Source organism: Oryctolagus cuniculus, chromosome 4 (assembly GCF_964237555.1).
Source record: "Oryctolagus cuniculus chromosome 4, mOryCun1.1, whole genome shotgun sequence".
Classification (NCBI taxonomy): domain Eukaryota; kingdom Metazoa; phylum Chordata; class Mammalia; order Lagomorpha; family Leporidae; genus Oryctolagus; species Oryctolagus cuniculus.
Window position 1 is genome coordinate 140,887,337 of NC_091435.1, and position 26,181 is coordinate 140,913,517.

The window sequence follows — 26,181 nt, forward strand, 5'->3', positions numbered from 1 at the left end:
GATGACCGGAAATCACATGAATGAGTTAAGGATGTAAGGTTTGTACAATGCTAAGGCTAACGAAGTATGCTTAATCAAGTAAATGCGGTACGAGCACTTAACAATTGCACAATTTTTTGCTAGGAGAGGGGGTAAGAGTTAAACCAATGGGTCAAAGTATATGGTAGGGGCCAGTGCTGTGGCATAGCAGGTAAAGTTGCAGTGCCGGTATCCCATATGGGCGCCAGTTTGAGCCCCAGCTGCTCCACTTGCGATCCAGCTCTCTGCAATGGCCTGGGAAAGCAGTAGAAGATGGCCCAAGTCCTTGGGCCCCTGCACCCTGGTGGGAGACCCGGAGGAAGCTCCTAGCTCCTGGCTTCGGATCGGTGCAGCTCCAGCCATTGCAGTCAGTTGGGGAGTTGAGCAAGTGGATGGAAGACCTCTCTCTCTCTGCCTCTCCTTCTCTGTGTGTTTGACTTTCAAATAAATAAATAAATCTTAAAAAAAAAAAATCAAACAAATAAAAGTTGCAGAAGGTGTGAGAAAGTCACAGAAGATATGAAATAAATAAATAAATAACTGAATTAGTAGGGCCGACACAGTGGCATAGCAAGGTTAAGGCTGCCGCCTGCAATGCAGGCATCCCACATGGGCACCAGTTTGCGTCCTGGCTACTCCACCTCTGATACAGCTCTCTGCTAATGCGCCTGGGAAAGCAGCAGAGGATGGCCCAAGTGCTTGAGCCCCTGCACCCATGTGGGAGACTCAGAAGAAGCTCCTGGCTCCTGATCGGCTCAGTTCTGTTGTGGCCGGAAGATCTCTCTCTCTCTCTCTCTCTCCTCTCTGCCTCTACTTCTCCCTGTAAATCTTTTTTTTTTTTTTTTTTTTTTTTAAAAAAGACTGAATTAGTAAAATTGCATCAACAGTAGACAGGGCAAACTGTGACTTGAGTTAGGGTGCTATCTAACCCTGAAACAACAAAAGTATCCATAGTTTCAGAGGAAATAAGCAGGCTGCTCAGAAATTCTAGAGTATAGCCACAATGAAGGCAGATTACTAATCCTCCATATGCAGAAGAGGCACACCAGCAAGCACCCAAGATTGTGCAGGGAACCACTTCATTTCCAAGGGGCTAGGAAGCAACTACCTAGGAACTGAAATTTCCAAATGCTTGAAGATTTCAAAATAGGTGCTTTGGGGAAACTCAATGAAATTCAAGAGAAAACAGAGAAAAGGTTCAATATTCTAACAGAGACTTGATAGAGATGTGGAAATAATTAAACAAAATCAAGCAGAAATCCTTCCACTGCAAATGTACCAAGTGAAACAGAAACACTATAGAGGGCATCAACAAAATAGATGGAACAGAATTTAAAAAAATCAGTGAGCTTGAAGACAGGCTACTTGAATATACACAGTTGGAGGAGAAAAAAGAGGCAGAAGAAATTTCAAAGACATAGTGACAGAGAACTTTCCAACCCAGAGCGAGACACAACTGTCCAGGCAAAGGAAGGTCAAAGGACACCAGGAATATTCACCCTAATCAAGTCTGCCAAGACATATCACAGTCAACAGGTTAAAAATAAAATTCTAAAACTGTAAGAGAAAAGAAGAAAATAACACATAAACAGGACTCAAGATGCCTGAAAGCAGACTTCACAGCGGCAATCTGACTGGTCAGGAGGGGGTGGGATGACACTTTCAGTTCTGAAGGGAAAAAAAATAAACAAAAATGGAAAGAATTTATCACCACCAGACCACATTACAATAAATGCTAAAGGAAATTCTTCAAACTGAAAGGGATGCTAGCAAGTAAGAAGAAAATAGCAGCAGGCAAAAAGCTCACTGGCAAGAGTAACCATACAAATTTAGAATGTTTAAGATTGTTAACATGGTGGACAAACCATTTATATCTTTACTATGAATAACAAAAAAAATCATAATAATTACATTAAAATGCTAAGATACAGGTGATATCAAGAGATTAAATGTAACATCAAAAATTCAAAATGTGGAGAGGAACGAGGTACAAATGCGGAGTTCTTTATTAGGATTTCCTACCTCTTCATTTTTTTTTATCTCTTTCCTACCTTTATAATCAACATTAAGTTTTCATTATTTCAAAAAGTCTATTATAGCCAAATGAAGATTTTTGTAAGCCTTATGGTAACCACAAAGAACCTACAACAGATTTACCAAAAATAATAAGCAAAGAATCAAACAACGCTAGAGAAAAATCGCATATCCACAAAGAAGATTATAAGAAAGGGATTACAATAAAAATACAAAATAAGTATGAAAATGATAGTAATAAGACCTTACCTATCAACTATCTTAACTGTCAATGGACTAAATTCTCCAATTAAAAGACACAGAGTAGGCCAGTGCTGTGGCAGCGGAGGATGGCTCAAGTGTTTGGGCCCCTGCACCCGCATGGGAGACTGGGAGGAAGCACCCGGCTGCTTTTGGATCAGCACAGCGCTGGCCGTAGTGGCCATTACAGGAATGAACCAACGGAAGGAAGACCTTTCTCTCTGTCTCTCTTACTGTCTAACTCTGCCTGTCAAAAAAAAAAAAAAAAAAAAAAAAAAAAAGACACAGAGTAACCAGCTGAAAGGATGGAGCAAGATATTCAAATGGGACCCCAAAAAAGTAGGAGTAGCCATATTTCTTTAATAAAAAATAAATTTTAAATGTAAAACAGTAAAGAGAGACCAGGACGGTCATTATGATACAGATTTCAATTCAATAATACAAAATAATATACACACACACAATACTGATATATACATATATCACATAGTAATAGATATAAAGGGAGGGGCTGGCGCTGTGGCACAGCGGGTTAATGCCCTGGCCTGAAGTGCCGGCATCCCATATGGGCGCCGGTTTGAGACCCGGCTGCTCCACTTCCTGTCCAGCTATCTGCTGTGACCTGGGAAAGCAGTGGAAGATGGCCCAGGTCCTTGGGACCCTGCACCCACGTGGGAGACCCGGAAGAAACTCCTGGCTCCTGCCTTCAGATCAGCACAGCTTCGGCCGTTGTGGCCAATTGGGGAGTGAACCATGAGATGGAAGACCTTTCTCTCTCTCTGTGTAACTCTTTCAAGTAAAATAAATAAATATTAAAAAAAAAAGATATAAAGGGAGACACAGACTCTAATACAATAGTAGTAGGGGACATTAACAAACCACTTTCAGAAACGGACAAATCATCCAGACAAAAAAATCAACAACAACAAAAAAAGCAAAGTTTTTCCCTGGATCAATTGGACCTAACAGACATCTATAGACTTTTCCCTCCAGCAACTACAGAATACCTATTCTTCTCAACAGCATACTGAACAATTTCCAGCAAAGATCATGTGTCACGTAACAAAACAAGTCTCAATAAATTCAAAAGAACTGAAATATCAAATACCTTTGCTGACCACAATGCAATAAAACTAGAACTAAATAACAAGAAAGACTTTGGAAATCTTGGAAATAACAAGAACGATACATGGAAATTAAATAATTTGCTCCTCAACAATCAACAGAAGAGGGATGAAATCAAGGAGGAAATTAAAAAAACTTCTTGAAGTGAATCAAAATGGAAATGCAACATATCAAAATTTGTGACATACAGCAAAAGCACAGTTAAGAGAAATTTATAGAAATAAGTGGAGACATAAAAAAAAAAAAAGATTTCAAATAAACCATTTAATGATGCACCTTAAGGACTTAGAGAGGGATGGGAAAAAAAACCTTAGCAGGAAGCAAGAAATAAACAAAATTGAAACTAAAATTACAACAAAAGATCAAAAAATGAAAAGCAGGTTTTTGGGAAAAACAAAATAGACAAACCTGTGCCTATAAATGATTAAGCCTAGATACTGTGAAATAAGAAATATTGCCATACTTTTATTTAACTTTAAAAACTGTGTTACCTGGAAGGGGCTACCCCCACTAAATTGGGGCCTAATCCTCTAAATAGGGAACGAGGCCCTTCTTTTTCCAAGATCACCCTGAAAGAGACAAAAATTTATTAGAAAGAAATGCCCTTCAAATGCTGGTACTTTTTAAATTTACTTTGTATGACAAAATCCGAGCTAAATCCCATGTTTGTACTATAATACGTTATGCTTTTGTGATCAGTTCACCTTATTTAGTAAAATCTGCTTTTGTAGGACATACCATAGCATTAAAGATTGATAACCGATTTATTAGTGATACAAAAATACTCGGTTCAAGTTCTTTCCTCAGATTAAACAAAAACATCATAATAGAGGTTTCTACTTACATTTTCCTATGACCATGCTATCATTACCTCTATTCTTCTCAATTTTATGTGCTTTACCAGCAAGTTCAATTCCCAGTTAAAAAGGTAGTTCTTAGGCAGGCACTGTGGTGCAGCCAGTTAGGTCACTGCCTGTGGCACCAGCATCCCTAATGGGGGCTGGTTTGAGTCCCAGCTGCTCCCCTTCCAGTTCAGCTCTCTGCTGATGTACCTGGGAAGGCAGCAGAAGATGGCTCAAGTACTTGGGGCCCTGCCACCCACATGGGAAACCAAGATGGAGTGCCAGGCTCCTGGCTTCAGCCCAGCCCAACCCAGCAGTTGAGGCCATTTGGGGAGCAAACTGAGATGGAAAATCTCTTTCTCTTTGTGTCTCCTACTCTCTACAACTCTGCCTTTCAAATAAATACAATAAATCTTTAAAAAGAGAGACTTATATTGAAACAAATAGCAGATCATTCAACAGCAAATACTGCACACCGACACACATATGCCCAGCAGAGAAAGGTACAAAAGTATGCCTACATCACACAAGGCTTTCTAAGAGTAAGTTGTTCCGTCAATTCTGGAGTTGAGAAGCAGCAGAGACTGAAGAGTAGGTATTTAAATTCAGAGTTAATACACTATATATGCCACGTGGTTCCCAAACATGTATATGTTGAAGAATGATCTCTTTATTAGTGAAACAGACATCCCTTCATTTGATAACTGTTTATAGCCCTTGCTTATATCGTTGCTGAATATATGTCTTGTTAGTTGTTTGTTGAATTCCTTATTTAGTAGAGCATTAAGACTCTGACTATAAGGCTGGCACCGTGGCTCACTAGGCTAATCCTCTGCCTGCGGTGCCGGCAACCTGGATTCTAGTCCCGGTTGGGGCACCGGTTCTTTCCTGGTTGCTCCTCTTCTAGTCCACCACTTTGCTGTGGCCCAGGAAGGCAGTGGAGGATGGCCGAAGTGCTTGGGCCCTGTACCCACATGGGAGACCAGGAGGAAGCACCTGGCTCCTGGCTTTGGATCTGCACAGCGCACCATTTGGGGGGTGAACCAATGGAAGGAAGACCTTTCTCTCTGTCTCTAACTCTGCCTATCAAAAAAAATAATAAATAAATAAAATAAAGACGACTCTGACCATAATGAAACTTGCAACTTAAAAATGTATCTCAAAGTTAAAAAAAAGGGAGGGGATGATCTCTTGAAAGGCAGCTGAGCATAATGGTAAATTAAAGTTTAAGTGGAGGGGCTCGACCAAGTGTGAGGCTCAGTGCTGATAACTAACTTTAGACCACAAAGCAGCTTTCCTTTCATCCTTAGCTCCATCAGCAGTAAAAGAGGAAAAGCAGTACCCCCTTATTGGGTTACCCTGACAATTAAGTCAATTAATACATAAAAAGTGTAAAAGGAACTAACACAGACCCTACAGGGATTATAAAGATTCCTGTGAGGAAAAGGCAAAACTGTCGAAAACCACAATATAAACAGTATCACAGAGGTCAAGGGAATTTTAATTTAACATTTTCATGAAATTAAGATACTTTTCCTATTAGGAATCAGAAGTTATCTATAATTATGGCAGTTTAATTCAAAATTGTTAACAATTTTATTCTACCTACTCAAGTACTTGGTAACCAAGTGTGAAAAACAAAGATTGGGGAAATCTTCTGGTGGCAAAAGTAAACACACAGGATGAGTTTGTTTGCCAGTACAAAACAAACACTACTGAACAAAGTTCAAACAGATCAAGTCCCAAGTGAGCTGATAAGGCAGACCAAGGCACCCAGTTATACACCCAGGTTTAAACATGTGAAAACTGATTTCAATAGTCTTGAATTTCAAACCCAACTGTAATATAATGCAGCTACATACTGAACAGCATTTAAAAATCAGTTATTCTGCTTTAAGTCTCAGTTTAGGTTCATAAAAATCAGACTGCCATTAACTGGATGTACTTGTGCAAGTATTTGGAAAATTTAAAAACACGTATAAAAGAGCATTAACACTATCTCATTTCCTAAAAGACTTAAGAATCTAAAATAAAATACTGATAATACCTTTAGAAAATAAATCCATTGGATGAATGTAGAAAAACATTCTAAATAACATGATTAGGAAATAATATTACATTTAATATTGGTTACCTTTCTTTTCCATTAGAGACTTACATTACTAATGAATATAATTCAGAGTAACATCTGCCATTAAGTTTGACAAGAAACTTAAACTGTGGCAGAGGGGCTTGCATTATGGCATAGTGAATTAAGCCACTGTTTGGGATGCTGACATCTCATACTGGAGCTCTCGTTCAAGTCCTGGCTGCTTTGCTTCTGGTTCCAGTTGCCTGCGAAGTACTTGGGCCTCTGCCACCCACATGTCAGACCGGGATGGAATTCCTGGCTCCTGGATTCAGCTTGGCCCAGCCCCAGACATTGCAGCCATACGCGGAGTGAACCAGTAGACAGAATATCTGTCTCGCATTGCCCCCACCCCCATCTGTCTTCCCTCACCGTCACTCTGCCTTTCCATAAATAAATAAAGCTACTATTTTCAAAAATAAAATGTGGCAGAATATAAACAAACATGTGGAACCCACTACAGAAAAAAGCGATCATGGACACTGTGCTCTCACTTTAGGCAATGGAGAGGTCCAGGTGACACTATTCGGTTGACACTGGCTCCGGCCATGGTGTTCAGCTGAACTTCAGAGATGTACAGTGTCACAGATGATGACTGCAGCCTTGTTTTCACAACTTCCAGTGGACATGTCAGAATAGCTCCCACTGTACCACCACATCTACAAAAGACAGAGAACCAAACTTAACCACCAAATCTGCAAATCAGTATACCTGCCCACAGCCACAATTCGAGTGGGTACCTGGCACCTACCAATACACTAGAATTAGAAATAAACAATGGTTAAAGTTTCATTTATGACTGCAAACAAATGCTTTCCGTAGTTAAGAAGAACCAAGCTTAACATCTACCTAGCAAAAATACTTAACTGAAGATTTCAAATGGTAGGCGCTGTTACTAAAATTTACTGGCAACTCATCCAGACTTTAAGTACAGGTTAAAGGCTGATTTAACATTCCTTGCTTATTAGGACTTGTGGCTCTGCTGTCACCTGAACCAACATTTGAGGTATATCCATCTTTCTAACTCCTATCCTTTTAAAACTCACGAAATGATCTTTTAATGGATAATCATACCTATTCCTCTGATTCTCAATACTAGGAAGTATTTCATGTCCCAAAATTAATTACATTAGTTGAGTCTCAGAATTGGTATCTGTGTAGATTTACGCATGGTAGGAAAACTTAGCTATAAGATCTATTTTAAATAAAGAGACACATCACCAGAATAACAACAGAAGCTCTTAATAAATTACATTATTTCAATGGTTAAAAAGGTATATAAGAGGGTCAGTGTTGTGGCGTAGTGGGTAAAGCTGCCATCTGCATTGTTGGCATCCCATATAGGCACCGGTGCAAGTCCTGGCTGCTACTTTTCTGATCCAGCTCTCTGCTATGGCCTGGGAAAGCAGTAGAAGATGGCCCAAGTCCTTGGGCCCCTGCACCCATGCAGGAGACCCGGAAGAAGCTCCTGGCTCCTGGCTCTGGCTTTGCCCAGCCCTGGTTAATGTGACCATATGGGGAGTGAGCTAGCAGATGGAAGACCTTTCTTTCTCACTGTAACTCTACCCCTCAGATAAATAAATAAATAAAATCTTTTTTTAAATAGGTAAGTAAATGATCAGCTGAGTAATCATTATTTTTAAGTACAAGAGTGGGAATATTTCTTCCTAAAGCATTAATTAGTAGCTACCCAGCGAAGCCTTTCTAACTATAGAGGAAAATCACTCAGAGAGCAATGAGAGCAGTGAAAAAGAAAGGAAGCTGACTGAGGAAGCTGACTAACTGAGAGGCATATGGGCCTCCATAATGGGCATTAAAGGAAGAAAAATAAAGCAGCCCTCCACAGGAATATACTAAGCAATTCTAAAATACGCACATGTAAAATATATATAATAAATAACACAAGGAAAGTAGGCATAGTAACATTACTGCCACCAAGTAAAATTTAAAGTAAGAAATAATTACATAAGGTAATTTACTCAAAATGGATCACAGAACAAAATGTATAGTTGTGATAAGAGAAATCTAGAAAACATCTGATAAAAAGTCTTTTTGACTTTGGGTGTGCAGATTTCTTAAATGAACAACAACAAAAAGCATGAATCATAAAAGAAAAAAACAGGAAACAGACTTCACCAAAATTAAAGACTACTTTGAAAGAAAACTGAAAATCGGCAGGCTAGAATACCTGCAAATCACAGGCCTGAAAAAGTGCTTGTATTCAGAAACACAATAACAACCCAATAACAAACAGCTCAATAAAAGAAATTTGACAGTTCATCAACGGCATGGATGCAAACAAAGATTTTTCAAAATCGTTTCTCATCAGGGAAACACAAAGTAGATTCATAATCAGATGTGTATCCACTAGTGGCTAAAATTAGAAACGCTGACAATAGCCAAGGCTGATGAACAGCAGATAGAAACCTCTCATACTGCTGGTGAGAATCAGAAATGGCACAGGCATTTTAGGAGATAGTTTGGCAGTTCCTTACAGAGTTAGACATACAACTGCCATACAACCCATGATCTCACTCCTAGGTACTGACTCGAGAAATGAACAGGCTGTGCCCACCATGAATCTGTGCTACTGGTTAGCCCATTTTTATCATTGGATGGTTTGAGACATTTTAAAGCTTCTTTATTTTACTTTTATTTATTCATTTAAAAGGCAGAGACAGATGCAGAATGTTGATTTCCCATCTGCTGATTCACTCCCCAAATAGCCATAAAGCCATTTTTTGGGCTACATTGAAGCCAGAAGCCACAAAATCCACTCAGGTCTCCCATATGGGTAGGAGAGAGCCAAGTCCTCATCTGTTGCCTCCTCTCAGGGTATGCATTAGCAGGAAGCTACATGGAAAGAGGAGACAGGACTCCACCTCAGGTGGTGGCTTCATCTGTTACACCCCAATGCCTGCCTCTGGAGACTTTTAAATAGAAGAATAGAGTGAGCCTGGCTACAATGCATACAGCCAGAAGTTCCAAGTAAAGGATTAAGAATTCATATTTGGACAAGTGTAGATGCCCTGCAGGCTGCTATACTTAACACTGAAAACATGAAGGGCTTTTCCGACAGCAGCACGTTTGCAGCTCACTCTCTGAAAGGTAGTTGGATGGACGCTCACAAGACGGAAGATTAAGCATCTTTTTTTTTTTTTTTTAAAGATTTATTTTATTTTCTATTTGAAAGGCAGAGTTAGAGAGAGTTAGAGAGACAGAGAGAGAATCTTCCATCTGCTGGTTTACTCCCCAAATGGCCACAATGGCTAGGGCTGGGCCAAGCTGAAGTCAAGACTCCATCCAGGTCTCCCACATGGGTGCTAGGGGCCCAAGTACTTGGGTCATCTGCTGCTGCTTTCCCAGGTACATTAGCAGGGAGCTGGATCAGAAGTGGAGCAGCCGGGACTTGAACAGGCACCTCTATGCGATGTTGGGATTGCAGAGGCAGCTTAACTCACTGCACTACAATGCAGGTCTCCAAGCAACTTTCAATATTGATAAATTTCTGCAACCACCTGCCCCTCAACAAGAACCAATCCAGACAGGATTAGAATGAGAGTTGAGGGTCAAATATCTCCAGGAATAAAGACTAATGAACAAATATATCTGAACATACTGAAGTATCATGCTCATACATAAGCTAACATTTTAAATAAGGAGCAATTAATAACTCCATGAGGAAACAGTGAAGTTATTCAAGAAAGAAAAAGTCAACACAATGCACCACTTGCTCTGCAGTGAACATTGTTACAACCAGGCAAGCATCGATTGATTTAATTTAAAGTTAATGATTTAATTTAAAAATTGCATTATTGATTATATATTAGGAGAATAGAAGGGAGGTATTGGGAAGTGGTATAACTAAAAGCTCATTCACCATAACAGAAAGTAGATGTTTAATAAATGAATGGGGGGGGGTTTCCGCACAGAGTAGAACCTATTTAGAACAGGAAAAAATATTTTTCATAAATAGCTAAGAATTATAGGATATCTTCAGTAGGAAGCTAGGGAATGTTGGTTTTATCTTTTAAAAGCTTTGTTTTTCTTTTTATCATTTTCATAATTTATTTTTAAATTAAAAAAAATTTTTTTTACAGGCAGAGTGGACAGGGAGAGAAAGACAAGAGAGAAAGGTCTTCCTTTGCTGTTGGTTCACCCTCCAACGGCCGCTGCGGCTGGCGCACCGTGCTGATCCGAAGGCAGGAGCCAGGTGCTTCTCCTCGTCTCCCGTGGGGTGCAGGGCCCAAGGACTTGGGCCATCCTCCACTGCCTTCCCGGGCCACAGCAGAGAGCTGGCCTGGAAGAGGGGCAACCGGGACAGAATCCGGCGCCCTGACTGGGACTAGAACCTGGTGTGCTGGCACAGCAAGGCGTAGGATTAGCCTAGTGAGCCGCAGCCCGAGCCTATTTTTAAATTAATTTTTAACCAACATTTTAACAATGTGTATTTTTAAAACAACAAAACCGTACAACACATGGTTGATGTTTCTGGGACCCAATGACCCTTATGAAGGTGTTGAGAAAAAAATGACATGTACAGCATACAAGTGTACTTGATCTGGACCTTCAAAATACAATCCAGAATGGTGATCTCTTTTCGCCACTAGCATTTTGGAAAAGTGGGTCACAAACCAGCCAAATGGGTTCATCATCCACCATGCTGAAGCCACTATGGGATCTTACTGAGGTTATCACAGTTTCCTCCTAAGCAGTACCTCCCAGCTTTTACCCTCCCATACCACCCCCATCTAACCTCAATACACTGGTCAGTGTCCTCACTCTGCTCAATATTCCCCAGTGACCTCATCCTACTCCTTACAATAACCTAGGAAACTTTACACAGTCCACTCTCCGGATTCCTCTGACTTCTTACTATCCACTTCATCTCTCACTCTCTTCCAGCCACACTGGCATCTAATTATTAGAGCTGAATGCACCAAACATGCTCCTGCCTCAGGACCTTTGCTCTTGCTAGTCCCTTACCGCCTTATCTTTGGTCAGCTGTCACACCCAACTTTCAATCGACCTTCCTCACATTATTCTGTTGTGCAAATACTGCCACTTAGTACACCCTGCATTTCATTTACCTTATCTGCTGTGTCCCCTTACCCTGGATTTAAGCATCAGGAAGGCAGCAATCTTGGCCCACCTATGACAACGCTTCCGGCACAGAGAGCAGGAGTAAGGGAATGAACACCCTAGACTTTAAATGGCAAGAGGCAGTACAAATGGTCCCACTTCGTGGGCAAAGCCACACAAGCTCTGCAAAAGAAAATTACTTGCTCTAAATTAACAGCCAAAGAACAAACTATGTTTCCTGCTTCTCAGTTCAGCTCTCTCTCCTTTCATCAGTGGCTTTCAGATCTCTGACTTCAACAGATGAGAAATACATTTTATATTGAGACTCAGCATACCTAAAAGCACACACAAATATTTCACAGAAATGAGGGTGCTTCATACAGTTTGGAGGGCAAGCACTTATTCTGGAGCTTAAGATCCTAGCTTCCCATATCAGAGCGCCTGGGTTTTGACGCCTGGCTTGGTTTCCTGCCCAGCTTCCTGCTAAAGCAGATTCTGAGAAGAGCAGTGGGATCCACCCACGTGGTAGACCTGAGTTTCCATGTCCTGGTCCTGACCCTTGCCAATGTGGGCACTGAGAGAGTGAACCAGCAGATGAGTGCGCTGTTTTTATAGGTGTCTTTGCCTCTCAAATAATCTTTTAAGTTTTATGGAAAATGGAATTGAAAGATAAATTTATTTTGGTGTAGAAAATTTTGAAATTAATGCATACAAATATTTACCCTTGTGGGGCTGGCGCTGTGAAATAGTGGGTAAAGCTGCCACCTGCAGTGCCGGCATCCCATATGGGCGCCGGTTTGAGTCCCAGTTGCTCCACTTCCCATCCAGCTCTCAGCTATGGCCTGGGAAAGCAGTGGAAGATGGCCCAAGTCCTTGGGCCCCTGCACCTGTGCGGGAGGCCCAGAAGAAGCTCCTGGCTTTGGATTGGTGCAGTTCCAGTTGTTGCGGCCAGTTGGGGAGTTAACCATCAGATGGAAGACCTCTCTATCTCTCTCTCTCCCTCTCTCTGCCTCTCCATTGCTCTGTGTAACTCTTTCAAATAAATAAATAAATAAATCTTTAAAAAAAATGTATCCTTGTTGAAAAACTGGGCCACAAATAAACCAAATCGGTTTCATAATCCTCTACTGGGATGCTATGGAATCTGAAACACTTGTTGTACAATTTAGGTGCAACCTGATGAGGAAGGGTATGAGGTTAGACGCAGTGACCAGGGTGGGTGGGGAAAGCAATCTGTCCTTCTACATTGTCACTATTACATACTGGATGTCACTTAGGGTTAAAAATGTATTGTTAAGTGCTTGTCAGATTAGTGCACAAGATTACAAGAAGGAGCAGGGCCGCCACTGCAGGCCTCAAAATGTTCTCCCACACAAGTTTTAGCAGCAAAGGAACGAGATGCTGGGGATGGGAGATGGAGTGGGGAAAGAAAAAGGGTTCACTGAGTAAACATGGAAAGCAAGCAGATCAATTTCAGCCATGATGCAAAGGGTTAGGACAAGGCTCAGGTGCCCAGACATAAAGCCGCTCAGTTGGACCGCCCCAAACTGCAGAACCATGAGATCTAGTTGCTGGGCTTTAAAGATCTTTCCCACTCAGAGTTGCAAGAAAACTGAAGGCACTCTGGAATTCTGCCAAGGAAAGGGAAGGCATAGAAAGGATCTGGGATCCCAAGACATTGTAAGACATGGCCTCGATCTTAACCCACTGAGCACGTGCAGTCCAGAACTCAATGGGTAATTTATAAATGGACAAAATATTTTTTGACTAGGTCCAAAATATCACGTGAGTGTGTATATCTAAAAAGGTACTTTACAATTCATTTTTGCTAGCTTTAAGCAGACCTACTATCAGACAACAAGTGGTTAACTTTCTAAAACAAGAAGAGTAAGTTGAAATATTTGGTCAGTTTTCTGCTAGCAGGGAGATTCCATTGCAGTTTACAAACTTGGACATGAGCCAAGTTAAGAAATACCACTGAAGAGGCTTCACGGCATTAGCCAAACTCAAGGAGGCTTCTGATCTTAAAATATGCAGCCTGGTTCTGAAACTGTATAAAACCGCTAAGAAGTTCTGCCAAAAAATTCTCTAAGTATTTTTTCTGAAACTTCAGTGTTTGGGCAAGAAACGATATCAATGTTGAAAATGGCAAGTGGCATTTTCTACATACTTGATAGACTTAACATGAAATGAAATGGATATAAAAAAGTTTAAGAGAATAAAAGGGTGGGGCTGGCGCTGGGGTGAAGTAGGTAAAGCTGCTGCTTGCAGTACTGGCATCCCATATGGTTGCAGGTTCGAGTCTCGGCTGCTGCAATTCTGGTTCAGCTCCCTGCTAATGTACCCAAGAAAGCAGCAGAAGATGGCCCAACTGCTTGAGTCCCTGCCACCCATGTGGGAGACCCAGAAGAAGCTCCTGGCTTCAGCCAGGTCCAGCCCTGGCCATTGCAGCTATCTGAGAAGTGAACCAGCGGATGGAAGATTTCTCTTTCACACTCTGCCTGTCCCTCTCTGCAACTCTGCCTTTCAAGTAAATAAGCAAATCTTAAAAGAGAGAGAGAGAATAAAAGGATATTTTTAAAGATACATGTAGCATTTCTGATTGCAGGAAAATATTAACAAGCTATTCTCATGTTGAATGCTAAAGCAAAATCAAAACTAGCAATACTGAAAACCAGATAATGTTAGCCAGCAGCTTAAACATGGAAACACAGAATGAAATTGTCTTATACAGCACAACGTGCATTTGTACAGTCTTCATTTGAAGGAAAAACAGTAAGATATCAGACTGAAGACTAAAAAATTTACGATAGAAACAAATGAATGCTTTGTTTCTTTGCTGCCTTGTATAGTAAATTTCAAAACTGTCCCATTTCTGGTCTCCAATTTCTCTCCCACACCTATGAGACACTTCCTCTCTTGACTGGGAAACTGCTTATCAGTCACACAAGATCCCCCCAACTGTTAAATCAGTGGTTAACAGCTTTCAGCGATCTTCTTAAACGACAGTAACATTAGACAGCTGGTCACTCACTCTTTCCTAGCACAAAACATTTGTTTCACATGGATTTCAGGACGCTACATTTTCTAAGTCTGGTTCCTCCTCTTCTAATCTCTTTTACTGGAGTCTCCAGACATTAGTCCTTGGTCCTCTCTTCTATATTTTCATTCCTTAGCAATATGTAGGGGCAGACAGCACCATCTGTGGTCCAATGACTACTACATGCTTATCTCCAGCCCAGCTCTCTTTCCTCGACTTCAGCCACCATATCCAACCACCAACACAACTGCCTCTTGATCTCTTGACTTCTCAAACTCATCATGGGAGCAGGCATTTGCCCCTGTGGCTAAGGTGCTTCTTGGGATGCCTTCATCCATTGGGAGTGCCTGGGTTCACTTCCTGGCTCCGTTTCCAATTCCAGCTTCCTGCTAATGCACACCCCAGGAGGCAGCAGATGATGGCTCTAGTACTAGCGTCCCTACCACCCACATGTGAGACCCAGACCGAGTTGCTGGCTCCCGGTTTTGGCCTGGCTCCAGACTGAATGTTGCAGGCATTTGGGGGGAGTGAACCAGCAGCTGGAAGATCTCTCTTTCTGCCTTTCAAATAAGTAAGATATAAATAAAAATTTTTTTAAATAGAGTAGTTGCTAAAAGCAAAATAAATTTAGCAGTTCTAAAACGGAACTTCTGCTCTCCTTCCCTCCAGAACTGTTCCACATGCAACTGGGTCCACTTCAGCTGACAGCAATTCCATCCTTCCAGGCACCCAAAGTAAAAGCCCTGGAATTATTCAAGACTTTTTCTCTACTTTCAAAATCCAACCACTTCTCAACATCCACTACTCTCTCCAATTTAGTTGGAACTCTCATTCTCTCTCATCTGCATTACTGACCTCGACTTCTGCCCTTGTGCTCGTATAGTCTACTCTAGCATAGCAGCCAAAGGTACCCCCCTAAAAGTCCTGCAGTGACTCTCCCTGTTTTCACAGAAATGGCTAAGGTCCTCCCTACCCCCCACCACTAAGATTTATTTATGTATTTGGCAGACAGAGTGAGAGATGGGGGCTGGAGATGGGAGAAAGGAAGGCAGAAAGATCTTTTCAACTGCTGGTTCACTTCCTGGCCATTGGTTTTCCCAGGTGCTGGAGCCAGTGGCTTAGTGGGTAAAGCCACTCCCTGTGATGCCTGCATCCATATGAGTGGTGGTTCAAGTCCCTGCTACTCCACTTCAGATGCAGCCCTCTGCTAATGTACCAGGGAAAGCAGCGGAGGGCCCAAGTGCTTGGGGCCCTGTACCCACATGGGAGACCCAGAAAGAACCTCCGCATTCTTGGCTTTGGATTGACCTAGTTTTGGCCCTTGTGGCCATTTGGGGAGTGAACCAGAAGATGGAAGATCTCTCTCTGTAACTCTGCCTACAAAGAAATAAATCTTAACAACAACAACAACAAAAAAGTTTTCCCAGGCGAATTAGCAGGGAGCTGGATAGGAAGTGGAGCAGCTGGGATTCTAACCATCGCTCCCACATGGGATACTTGCATGGCAAACAGCAGCTTAACCTGCTGCACCACAATGCTGGCCCAGTCCTTTAATGGTCTAAAAAGGCTCTGATGCTCTGGCTACACCTAACTCATCACTGTGCTCCTATCCTACGGTCTTTTCACTGCCTATTCCCTTGGCGTAGTTCATGCCTGTACTACTTCTATTTCTGTCACTTTAGCAAACACTTGAGAGGAGCTACAGGATTTCAGTTCGTGGTTTTTGGAGGTTCGATTCAGTGGCCCCCACTCACCTGGGGTCTTAAGTGTGGTGGGTGGCAGGACTTGTGCAGAAGGATCACAATGCACGCTTGTCCTCCATGCCCGGGGGACCCCTTTACAAAAAAAGCGACAATTTGACCGTGGTGGCCCCATTACCAGAAACTTAATCCACCCTCCCAAAAGTTTCACCTCAGACATCACAATTTGATTAAGTCTCCACCCTTAATCCATCATGCATTAATCCATTAACACAAAACTCTGGGGACCAAGCTTCCAATACACAGGTCTTTAGGGGACATCCAAACTAGTATCCAAACTCAGCATCTCCCTTCTAGGTCTTTGCTCAAATGTCATCTTCTTGTTTAAGACTCATCACCATGTTCCTGTTTGGAACCAGGGTATACTCCCTTTCATGCTGTTCCATGTTTTTGTCCCATAGCACTTAGCATTTTCTTATCAACGATATAGTTTACCTGACAACTCCCTTTTTTGGATAATTATGGATAATCTTGGATACTGCATTAAAACTGAACAAGTGGCAGGTTCTTAAAGCTTGGTTGCCACATGGAATCTCAACAATATCAATAAAGTTTTCAGAGTATTACATTAAAATCCACCAGTCTCTCTTATACTCTCAATCCTTTATTGGTGCATAACCCCTCCATAATGTCATGCATTAGTCACCTGAAAAATACTGCATCAGTGGTCACATAGATATTCTGAACGTCAATACACTGCATCATACAATATCAACAAATGTACACTCTTTTACTATCACCACTCTTCTCCTCAGAAACATCCTTGGGTACAGGAAGCTGTCACCCTGGAGGTGAGTATTATTCTTTGCAATAAATGCTATCAGTGGTTCTCCTTAAAGCAATAAGCTCACTTCTTTTTTTTTTTTTCTGAGAAAATGTCTAAAAATACTCAAGTCTAAAAGGTCAATGTGTCAATAGTTCTTTAAAGTAAAATGGTTTCCTATGAAAGAGGGGCTAAGCTTCAGTTTGGTATGGAAACAACTGAAGACCTATACTTTGAGGTGCAGAAGTACTTTATGACTATTTTTCATGTTGTCCAGAGTATTACGTAAAATCTACCAGTATCTTAATCTTGGACTTCCCACACTCCAGACCTGTGAGAAATAAGTGTTTATTATTTATTAAGTCACTCAGTTTATGGAATTTTGTTACAACAGCCCAAACAGACTAAGACAGAGAGAAAGAGGAGGTAGTAAAAACTAAGAAAATGGGACTAATAAAAAAATGCACAAAGTGGAAATAAAACACAATAATTATACTTCTAGGTATACTATTTCTGTTATGAACTTGCAAAGAAGTGAAACAATTTAACCAATATCATTATAGTAAAATTGTTTCTTCTTACTGAATTAAAAACAAATATCTAATAAATCCACATGCAAATGAATTCCAAGATACCACAAGTTTCTTAGATAATCTGTGATATAATTTACTACATAAAGTTCTCTATCATAGCTACACAGAAAAAATGCATTCACTTAAAATCTGAATGTTTATTGCTCCCATTTGAGATAATCTCACTCTCAAAAAAAAAAAAGTGAACTGCTGGTTGGTAGACATATACAGCTAATTTAATAACTAGATGATGTATAATTCTAACAAAGTACTTAAAATATATTTCATACTGCTTACATCACTTTAAAATGGGCAATCACTGTTACCAGAGGCACAGCTAAAATTAAGTCTTATTTACATCTTTTTGCAGGCTGCCATGATAGGCCTTCAGAACTCAAGTGAGGGCCGACATTGTGGCATAGCGGATAAAGCCACCGCCTACACTGCCCGCATCCTATAAGAATGCCAGTTCTAGTCCCAGCTGCTCTGCTTCCGATCCAGTTCTCTGCTATGGCCTGGGAAAGCAGAAGAAGATGGGACTTGGGCCCCTGCACCTGCGTGAGAGACCCAGAAGTTCCTGGTTCCCGGCTTCGGATGGGCACAGCTCCGGCCATTGCAGCCATTTGGGGAGTGAACCGGCAGATGGAAAATCTCTTTCTTTCTGCCTCTCCTTCACTCTCTGTGTAACTGTTTCAAATAAATAAATCAACCTTAAAAAAAAAAAAAACAAACAAAAAAAAAACAACTCAAGTGACCTAACCAATGAACTTACAACTATTAACTGCCAAAAGCACAATGGGACCAAAAGGTGTCTTAAAGAAGGCACAAGTCACGTGTGTGAGTTTGTCACCCAGACCCAAGGTCTGCTGCTGATCTGTTTCACATGGTCCTGCTAAACATATACTTAAATAGATACAATTTTAGTCATCAAGAAAACCCAAAAGGTCCATGTTCAGAAAATTCTTGCCTAAAACGAATGCCACTGTGAACAGTTACTCTTAGTTCTTTCAAAACAAGGAGTACTCTGAGCTTAATTCAAAGGATGCCTGTAAGTCAAATAGCCCAGGCCCAACAGTCCACAGAGACCACTGCTTCCCCCATGAGGTTATTATTAAAGTAAAAAATGTTATCTTCCAGTTCACATAATCCTGTCAAGATAACTATTTAATGAAGAACATTCTAAGAATGACTGCCTAAAGAAGCAACTTTGATGTGTAAAGAATCAGACAGCTTCAATCAACAAGAACAATGTTACCAACACAACAGACTTTGTGCCTTCCACAATGCTTAGCACAGACTTCCAGACTATTTAAAAAAAAATTTATTTATCTACTTGAAAGTCAGAGTTGCAAAGAGAGAGATGGCTTCCATCTTCCAAAAGGCCTCAACGGCTGCAGCTGGACCCATCTGAAGTCAGGAGCCAGGGGCTTCTTCTGGGTCTCTCAAGGACTTGGGCCATCTTCTACTGCTTTCTCAGGCCATAGCAGAGAGCTGGATCAGAAGTGGAGCAGCCAGGTCTCGAACCAGTGCCAATATGGGATGATGGCACTGCTGGCGGCAGCTTTACCTACTATGCCAAAGTGCCAGCCCCAACTTCCGGAATATTCTAAAGAATTGAATTTTTATGAGGGCTGGCAGGATCTTTCAAAATTACTTATCCTGGACCTGGGAAAAGCAATGGAAGACAGCCGAAGTGCTTAGGTCCCTGCTACCCACATGGAAGGCCAGGATGAAGCTCTAGGCTTCCGGCTTCAGCCTGGCTCAGCCTTGTCTGTTGTGGCCACTGGGATAGTGAACCAGCAGATGGAAGACCTCTCTCTCTCTGTAAATCTGACTTTCAAATAAATCTTTTTTTTTTTTTTTTCAAAGGGGTGGGTGGTTCTGTGGCATAGCAGGTAAAGCCACCACTTGAGGCACTGACATCCCAAATGGGCTCTGGTTCAAGACCCAGCTGCTCCACTTTAATCCAGCTCTCTGCTGTGGCCTGGGAAAGCAGAAGATGGCCAATGTCCTTGGGCCCTTGCACCTGAGTGGGAAGACCAGGAGGAGGCTCCTGGATTCCGATTGGCACAACTCTCGCTGTGGCGGCTAGGGAATGAACCAGCAGAGGGAAGACCCCTCTTGCTGGCTCCTGCTCTCACTGTCTCTAACTCTCCCTTTCAAATAAAGAAATAAATAAATATTTTTAAAAAAGATTACTTATTCTTCATTTTACACGCACAAAAAAACTGACCTTGAGTCATAAAATTTTTACATGTCAGTATTTTTCCATATTTCGAAGAGACTAACACAGCTGACCTTTACCATCCTTCCTAGTTCTAAAGTTTCTCTCTAAAAAAAAAAAAAGAGGTTTATTTTATTATAATCACTTGTGCAACCACTTATAGACCCAAAATCCAGATGCAAAGGAAAGAAATGTACAAGGCCGAGCACCTGTCTTAGATCGGATCCTACACAGCAGTACCTCACTTAAGGCGCCACAGAGCCCGCATGCATGCTATACTTATTTTGGGGAGGGAGTTAAAGGGAACTTCTAATTTCTGTTAATGCTACAAAAATCTATCATTGCTTTTCTTACAAAAAAAAAAAAAAAAACAACAAACAGAAAAGTCATAATCCAGACTTGAAAATTACTGCTATCCATCTAACATGTATCTCCAACATAAGTGTGCTGCCCCATTTTAAGCAAAACTTGCTACATGAATCCTGAATGCTGGGTAACAGAACTATCAAGAGCTAGAATAAACGTCTGAGAGATCATACAGCACGATCCCTTCATGATACAGATGAAGCAACGAGAAGAAAAGGCTTTGTCCATCCTCAGATTAAAACAGTGGGCAGAACTAGACCTGTGGCCTCTTAACCAGCAGTTACCTAAGATGTAATTATTGCGGGAATCCAGTTATTTGCATGACAAATCACCTCTACTTTTCAAGAACATCTACATAGCTTCTGTATTTAAAAAACAATTATTGGCAGTAAGCCTTCCAGAAATATTGAAAGCAAACTTTGCCTAAACTGGATCTCACGGATTAATGGAATTTATTCTAAAACTATGGCTGGCCCCTAACTGATTTACAATGTTTTTCAATCAGTGTGTTCCCACCAGATAAGGAAAGTATTGGCACCACGATAAATGCAAAGCAAGACACCGTGAACAGAACTGCATATGGATTTCTTCAATATCGTTAATACTGTTTATCTAAGAACAAACTAGGGTTTAAGGAGACGCTACTCTATGGTTCAAAAAAGGTGTCTCAGCATTGATTCCCCTTCGTCGTTTTTGATAAGACAACTTTTTAAATCCTATAAATAACTCATAAAATTGCTACGATCTTCCAAATTTGGAGGAAAAAAAAAATCTAAAGGTAAGATTACATTGGCTCAGCAAAATAGTACTGTAGTACTCGGGCTGGCATTCGGCGAGCGGGGGTTTCAGTTCCAGTCTGGTCCACACACAGGAACGATCTTCAAAGCATCTGACCTCTCCCCACCCCCACTTTCTCCTCTGAGTTGCAGAAAAGCAGGCGGTGTGCAAGGCAGCGCTGGTTTTCACGAAAAGATCTGACTTTCCTAAGGCACTCCCGCTTTGCACCGCCTCTCGCAACCAGGAGGGAAATCTTCCAAGAGCTGCAAACAACCCACCGAAGCCCCCTGGGCACCCGCCCCGGCAGAGCCCGGCCCGGAAACCGGCAGCCCGAGGTCCGAGGTGGGGCGTGAGCGACGTGAGGCCCCGGCCTGCGCGGCAGCGAGAAGGCGGAGGCGCCGGCGCCCATTTTGTCCTCGGCCTCCGCACTTCCCGCCGGCACGCCGGGGCCCCTGCAACCTAGCCTAGGCCTGCAGCCAGGCTCGGCTCCTCGCCGCGGCCCCGCATCCCGGACACCCGCTAGGCCGCGCCGCGGGGCCTGCTCCCGTCTGCGGATCCGCAGCCCCCGGCTCCGTCGGCCCCACCGGGCGGGCTTCACCCCCTCACCCCTCTCGGGCTGCAGCCTCCTCACGGTGCCCCCCAGCCTCTGGCCGCGGCCCTCAGCCCCAGCCCGCGCGCGCCGCGGGGACGTACCCCCCAGCAAACAGATGCACCAGCGTGTCCCTCTGGCTCATTCTCTCTCCCGCATGTCCTCTCGGCGCCGAGGCGGGACGCGGATCCGGCCGCCCGCTACGGCCGACGGCTTCGGTCCCGGATGGGAGACGCAGGGCGCCCCGGGGGCGGTGAGACGAGCCGCCGGCGCAACCCTCCCCGCGGCGCTCCCGCCGCGCCGCCGCCCGCCCTGGCTCAGCGATCTCCCGGCAGCCGGAGCCCGAGAGCGGGAGGCGGAGGCGAGGGCGGGAGGGGAGGGGGCGAGAAGAGTCCGCTGCCCGCCCCCCTCCCCGACATAAACAGAGCTCCCGATTGGTCCGAGCCTCGTGACGCCACGCGGCCCGCACGCCTCTTTCACGTGATCGCTGAGGGCTTTCTGAATGAAAGGGGCGGCCGGGCGGGGCCGGAGCGCGTGCCCCGAGGGAGGGCGTGCCCCGAGGGTAGTAGGTTGCCTGGGCCTCGCTCTGGATTTGCGGACCCGCCGGTCAGGCTGCCCCCCAAGCTCCAACCGCGGACTCGTGGGAAGCCGCCGAGAGTCCGGCTCCAGAACATGGTGATTAAGTGTGACCTTTTTTTGTTAGTTGGTAAAGTGCAGAAACGTCTAGAAGACAGAGCAGCTACCCGTATACTCAACGCGCAGGTGCACCAATTTTGATGCCGTATTTGAGGCTTCTCCCCTTGCACCTGCGAGGCCCAGTTTCCGACACGGGTGAGGAGGACGCGCAGCCACAGTTACTCCAGCGCACGACGGCAGCGCCTCCCGCCCAGGTGCCACGGTGGAAGCGGACTCTGCCCGCGCGGCACGCTCGGCTCGGCGAGTTCCCGTGGGGACTCGAGGGCCAGCCTGGCTGTCGTGAGTGCGCGGGTCCCGCCGCACTGCCAGCGACCTGCTACTCTACAGCCTGGCGTCACCGTTCTGGACTACACCGGCGCTAAGGCGAGATCTCCGGGGCCCTGGACCCGGCGCCAACACCTCACGCTCAGACAGTAGAATCACGTGAGGGCGGGGTGGGCGGGACGCAGACCGCGCTCCCTATCAGACGCGCCTTCCCGCCCTCCCACCGCCTGCACAGGGGCCCTCTGGGAGTTGTAGTTTCTCGTGGAAGAGGGGCAGACAGTGTTCTAGCGCGCCAGAGTAGTTGCCCACCAATGCCCTCCTCGGAAGAAACCGGCAAATTCGCTGTGAACGAAAGGGTCTTGGCGTCCCTGCTGGGACTGGCCTGGAATTGTAAATTCTGGTGATTTGAAGAAAAGATCTTTACGGCTGTTTGGAGGAGAGGGTTGCTGATGCCATCTCCCTGAGCAGCTGTTGAACTCTAGGTTCCGGAAAGTTCTGTTTCAGCCGGAGATTGACATCAGTTTTAAATGTTTAGGTAGCAATAAAAAAAAAAAACACCTCTCTGTATCTTAGCTGTTTTAGTGGAAGTTTGGGAGAGGTCTTTTCATATCCTCTTAGCTACATGACATTTTATTTATTATTTATTTTTCGTCATTTTATTTATTATTTATTTTTCGTCATTTTATTTTTGATAAAAAGTAACACATTCGGGGAGGGCGTTATGGCACAGTTAAGCTATCTAGGGAGAGCCGCGTGCCATGTCAGAGCTCCTTGTTGCCGTTAGGGCTAATCTGTGCTTCTGATCCGCTTCCTGCTAATGCGCCTGCGAGGCAGAGGCAGAAAGTGATGGCTCCAGTACTTGGGACTTTCCATCCCAATGGGAGACCTGGATGAAGTCCCAGGCTCCTGGCTTTGGCTTGGCTTGGACCATCCCTGGCTGTTGCAGGCATCTGGGGAGTGAACCAGTGGATGGAAGATCTCTTTCCTTCTCTCTGTTGTTATCCTTTTCAAATAAATATTTCCTCTTAAAGCAATAAATTCAAAGAGAGACAAGTTAGAGATTAACATCCTCTCATCGGCCTCGCTTCTGGGAACTCTGTGCCATGATAGTGATTATTTCAAAGAGCCTCAGGTTTGTAGACATTTACCTCCTACCAGGCGATGCTGCAGGTGCTAGGTAAGTATTTGAAATCTCTGCACACACTAATGAGGTACCATTTTAGAGATGGAGAAGCCAAAGAAGAAAGCGGTTAGGGGATTTGTCAAGGGGACCCAGCTAGCAAGGGATGGAAACCCAGGTAGTTCTGAGTCCAGAGCATGTACCCTGATCCTCTGTCCTACAACATATCAGTAGTTTTTATGATTGGCAGAGAATATAAATTATAGTCCCTTGGTTAGATAGGAGTTAGGAATTAGCCTATGTGTGTAAAAAGGCCTGAAGGAAAACAAAGCACCTGTAGAAAGGAATGTAGCAGCTTCTAGCAGCCTGGGAAGTAGGCTAGAATTTTACACTGCAAATGTATGTGCCCATACCCCAGTAACTGTAAAGGTGGTCCCAGCCTTTCCCCCTGGAAAGCACCCCAGGAGAATTCCTTTTGCCTGGTGCCAGGTGGGCTACTCAATCTGATAACTGGTTAATAAAGCCTTGGGAAGAATTTTACCTGTTTGACACCCAGCAAACCCTTTGTCTAGGAGAAGAGGGTGGGGGGGAAGAACTGCAGGAAGACCTGGACTCTGTTCCCTAGTAAGCCCAATCTGCATATTGCAAGGTGCGCTCAGCACTTTATGAGATGCCTGCCTGGTCTCACAGGTGATCTCAGCCCTCAGCTCTCACATCTTTGCTAAGATGCATGCTGGGTCTGTCAGGTGTTTTCTCTCCATTAAGCCATGTAACCGTACTTACTCCAGTCTGAATGGCTGCACAGTCTCTCTCCAATTCTATTTGGAGAGGTGCCCGTCGGCTCTAATGGATGCCCTACCCCATGAAACCTTGCAACCTTGCTCACCGCTACTCTCTGTCTCATGCCTGAATTCTTTCTTGTGCAAAGACAAGAATCTCTATCAGTAGTCTCTGCTAACACCTAAGAGAAGACAAAAAAATTATTGCAGAGACATCAGATACAGTGCCCAGAGAAGACAAAATGTGCACTTAAATCTGAGCCCCAGGTATAAAGTCAAAAGAGCAGTTGCTCTGGGCTGACTCTGTGGCCTAGAATGTTAAGCCTGGGGGCCAGTGCTGTGGCACAGTGGGTTAACACCCTGGCCTGAGGCACCGGCATCCCATATGGGCGCAGGTTCTAGTCCCAGCTGTTCACTTTGCATACAGCTCTCTGCTATGGTCTGGGAAAGCAATGGAAGATGGCCCAAGTCCTTGGGCCCCTGCACCCACGTAGGAGACCCTGAAGAAGCTCCTGGCTCTGGCTTTGTATTGGTGCAGCTCCAGCGGTTGCGGCCATTTGGGGAGTGACCCAGCAAATGGAAGACCTCTCTCTCTGTCTCTACCTCTCTCTGCTCTCTGTAACTCTGTTTTTCAAATAAATAAATACATCTTTCCATTTTTTTTCCTGGTAGGAAGCACTATCTCTCAGCTCCAAGTCAGGAGAGAGTGCTGGTGGCTATGGAAAAACAACAAATAAGGAGTATTGGAAGGGTAGGGAGGCCCCACAAGGGGACGCACACATTTTGTGGAACTGAGAGTGAAACACTGGTTTTGCCTGGATATGCCTGAGACTTCAGCGTTGTCTGTGGCAATATCAGGTGCTGCCATGCTTTCTTTTTAAGAACCCATCTAAGGACGCTGCTGGCATTTGGATCTTTTTTGAAAAAGAGAATTTATTTTTATTATGTGAAGGGCAGAGTTACTGAGAGAGAGAAAGAGTGAGGGAGAGACAGGGAGAGAAGATCTTCCATCTGCTTCTTCAATGGCCACAATGGCCAGAGCTGGGTCTATCTGAAGCCAGGAACCAAGAGCTTCTTCTGGGTTTCCCACGCAGGTGCAGGGGCCCAAGAACTTGGGCCATTTTCTACTGCTTTCCCAGGCACATTAGCACGGAGCTGGATTGAAGTGGAGCAGCTGGATCTTGAACCAGTGCCCATTTGGGATGCCAGTGCCTCAAGTGGTGGCTTTACCTGCTATGCCACAGAACCACCCACCCCTTTAAAAATAATTTAAAAAAAGAAGATTTATTTGAAAGTCAGATTTACAGAGAGAGAGAGGTCTTTCATCTGCTGGTTCACTATCCCAGTGGCCACAACAGATAAGGCTGAGCCAGGCTGAAGCCAGAAGCCTAGAGCTTCATCCTGGCCTTCCATGTGGGTAGCAGGGACCTAAGCACTGCAGCTGTCTTCCATTGCTTTTCCCAGGCCATTAGCAGGGAGCTGGATGGGAAGTGGAACAGCCACGACTCAAACTGCTGGCAATATGGGATAGTGGCACTGCGCTGCATGTGGTAGCCTTATCCACTACACCACAAGGCTGGCTCCTAGATCTTGCTTTTGACATTAATTCTTTGTTTTACTGAAAAATAATAAACAAACAACACAAATTAAAAATGAGTAAAAGACTTGAATGTTCATTTATCTAAAGAGAATGTACAAATGGGAATAAGGCTATCAAATGTTTACCATGATAAATCATTAGGAGAATGCAATCCAAACCACA

General features: G+C 43.7%; 1 protein-coding gene across 2 annotated transcripts in view; it reads right to left on the reverse strand.

Annotated features, from left to right (window-relative positions):
• Window positions 1-22,158, reverse strand: part of SLC25A36 (solute carrier family 25 member 36) — a 40,151-nt gene extending 17,993 nt beyond the window's left edge. The window contains exons 1-3 of one of the 2 annotated variants that reach the window (XM_008266251.4): window positions 21,665-22,158; window positions 6,882-7,046; window positions 3,909-3,986 (exon numbers count right to left, since the gene is read on the reverse strand). In XM_008266251.4, the coding sequence (XP_008264473.1) occupies window positions 3,909-3,986; window positions 6,882-7,046; window positions 21,665-21,705 (284 nt within the window). In that variant the 5' untranslated portion in view covers window positions 21,706-22,158. Of the gene's footprint in view, window positions 1-3,908; window positions 3,987-6,881; window positions 7,047-16,263; window positions 21,301-21,664 lie in introns of those variants that run through there. The other variant, XM_070072742.1, reaches the window with a different exon arrangement.
• Between the last annotated feature and the right edge of the window lie 4,023 nt (window positions 22,159-26,181).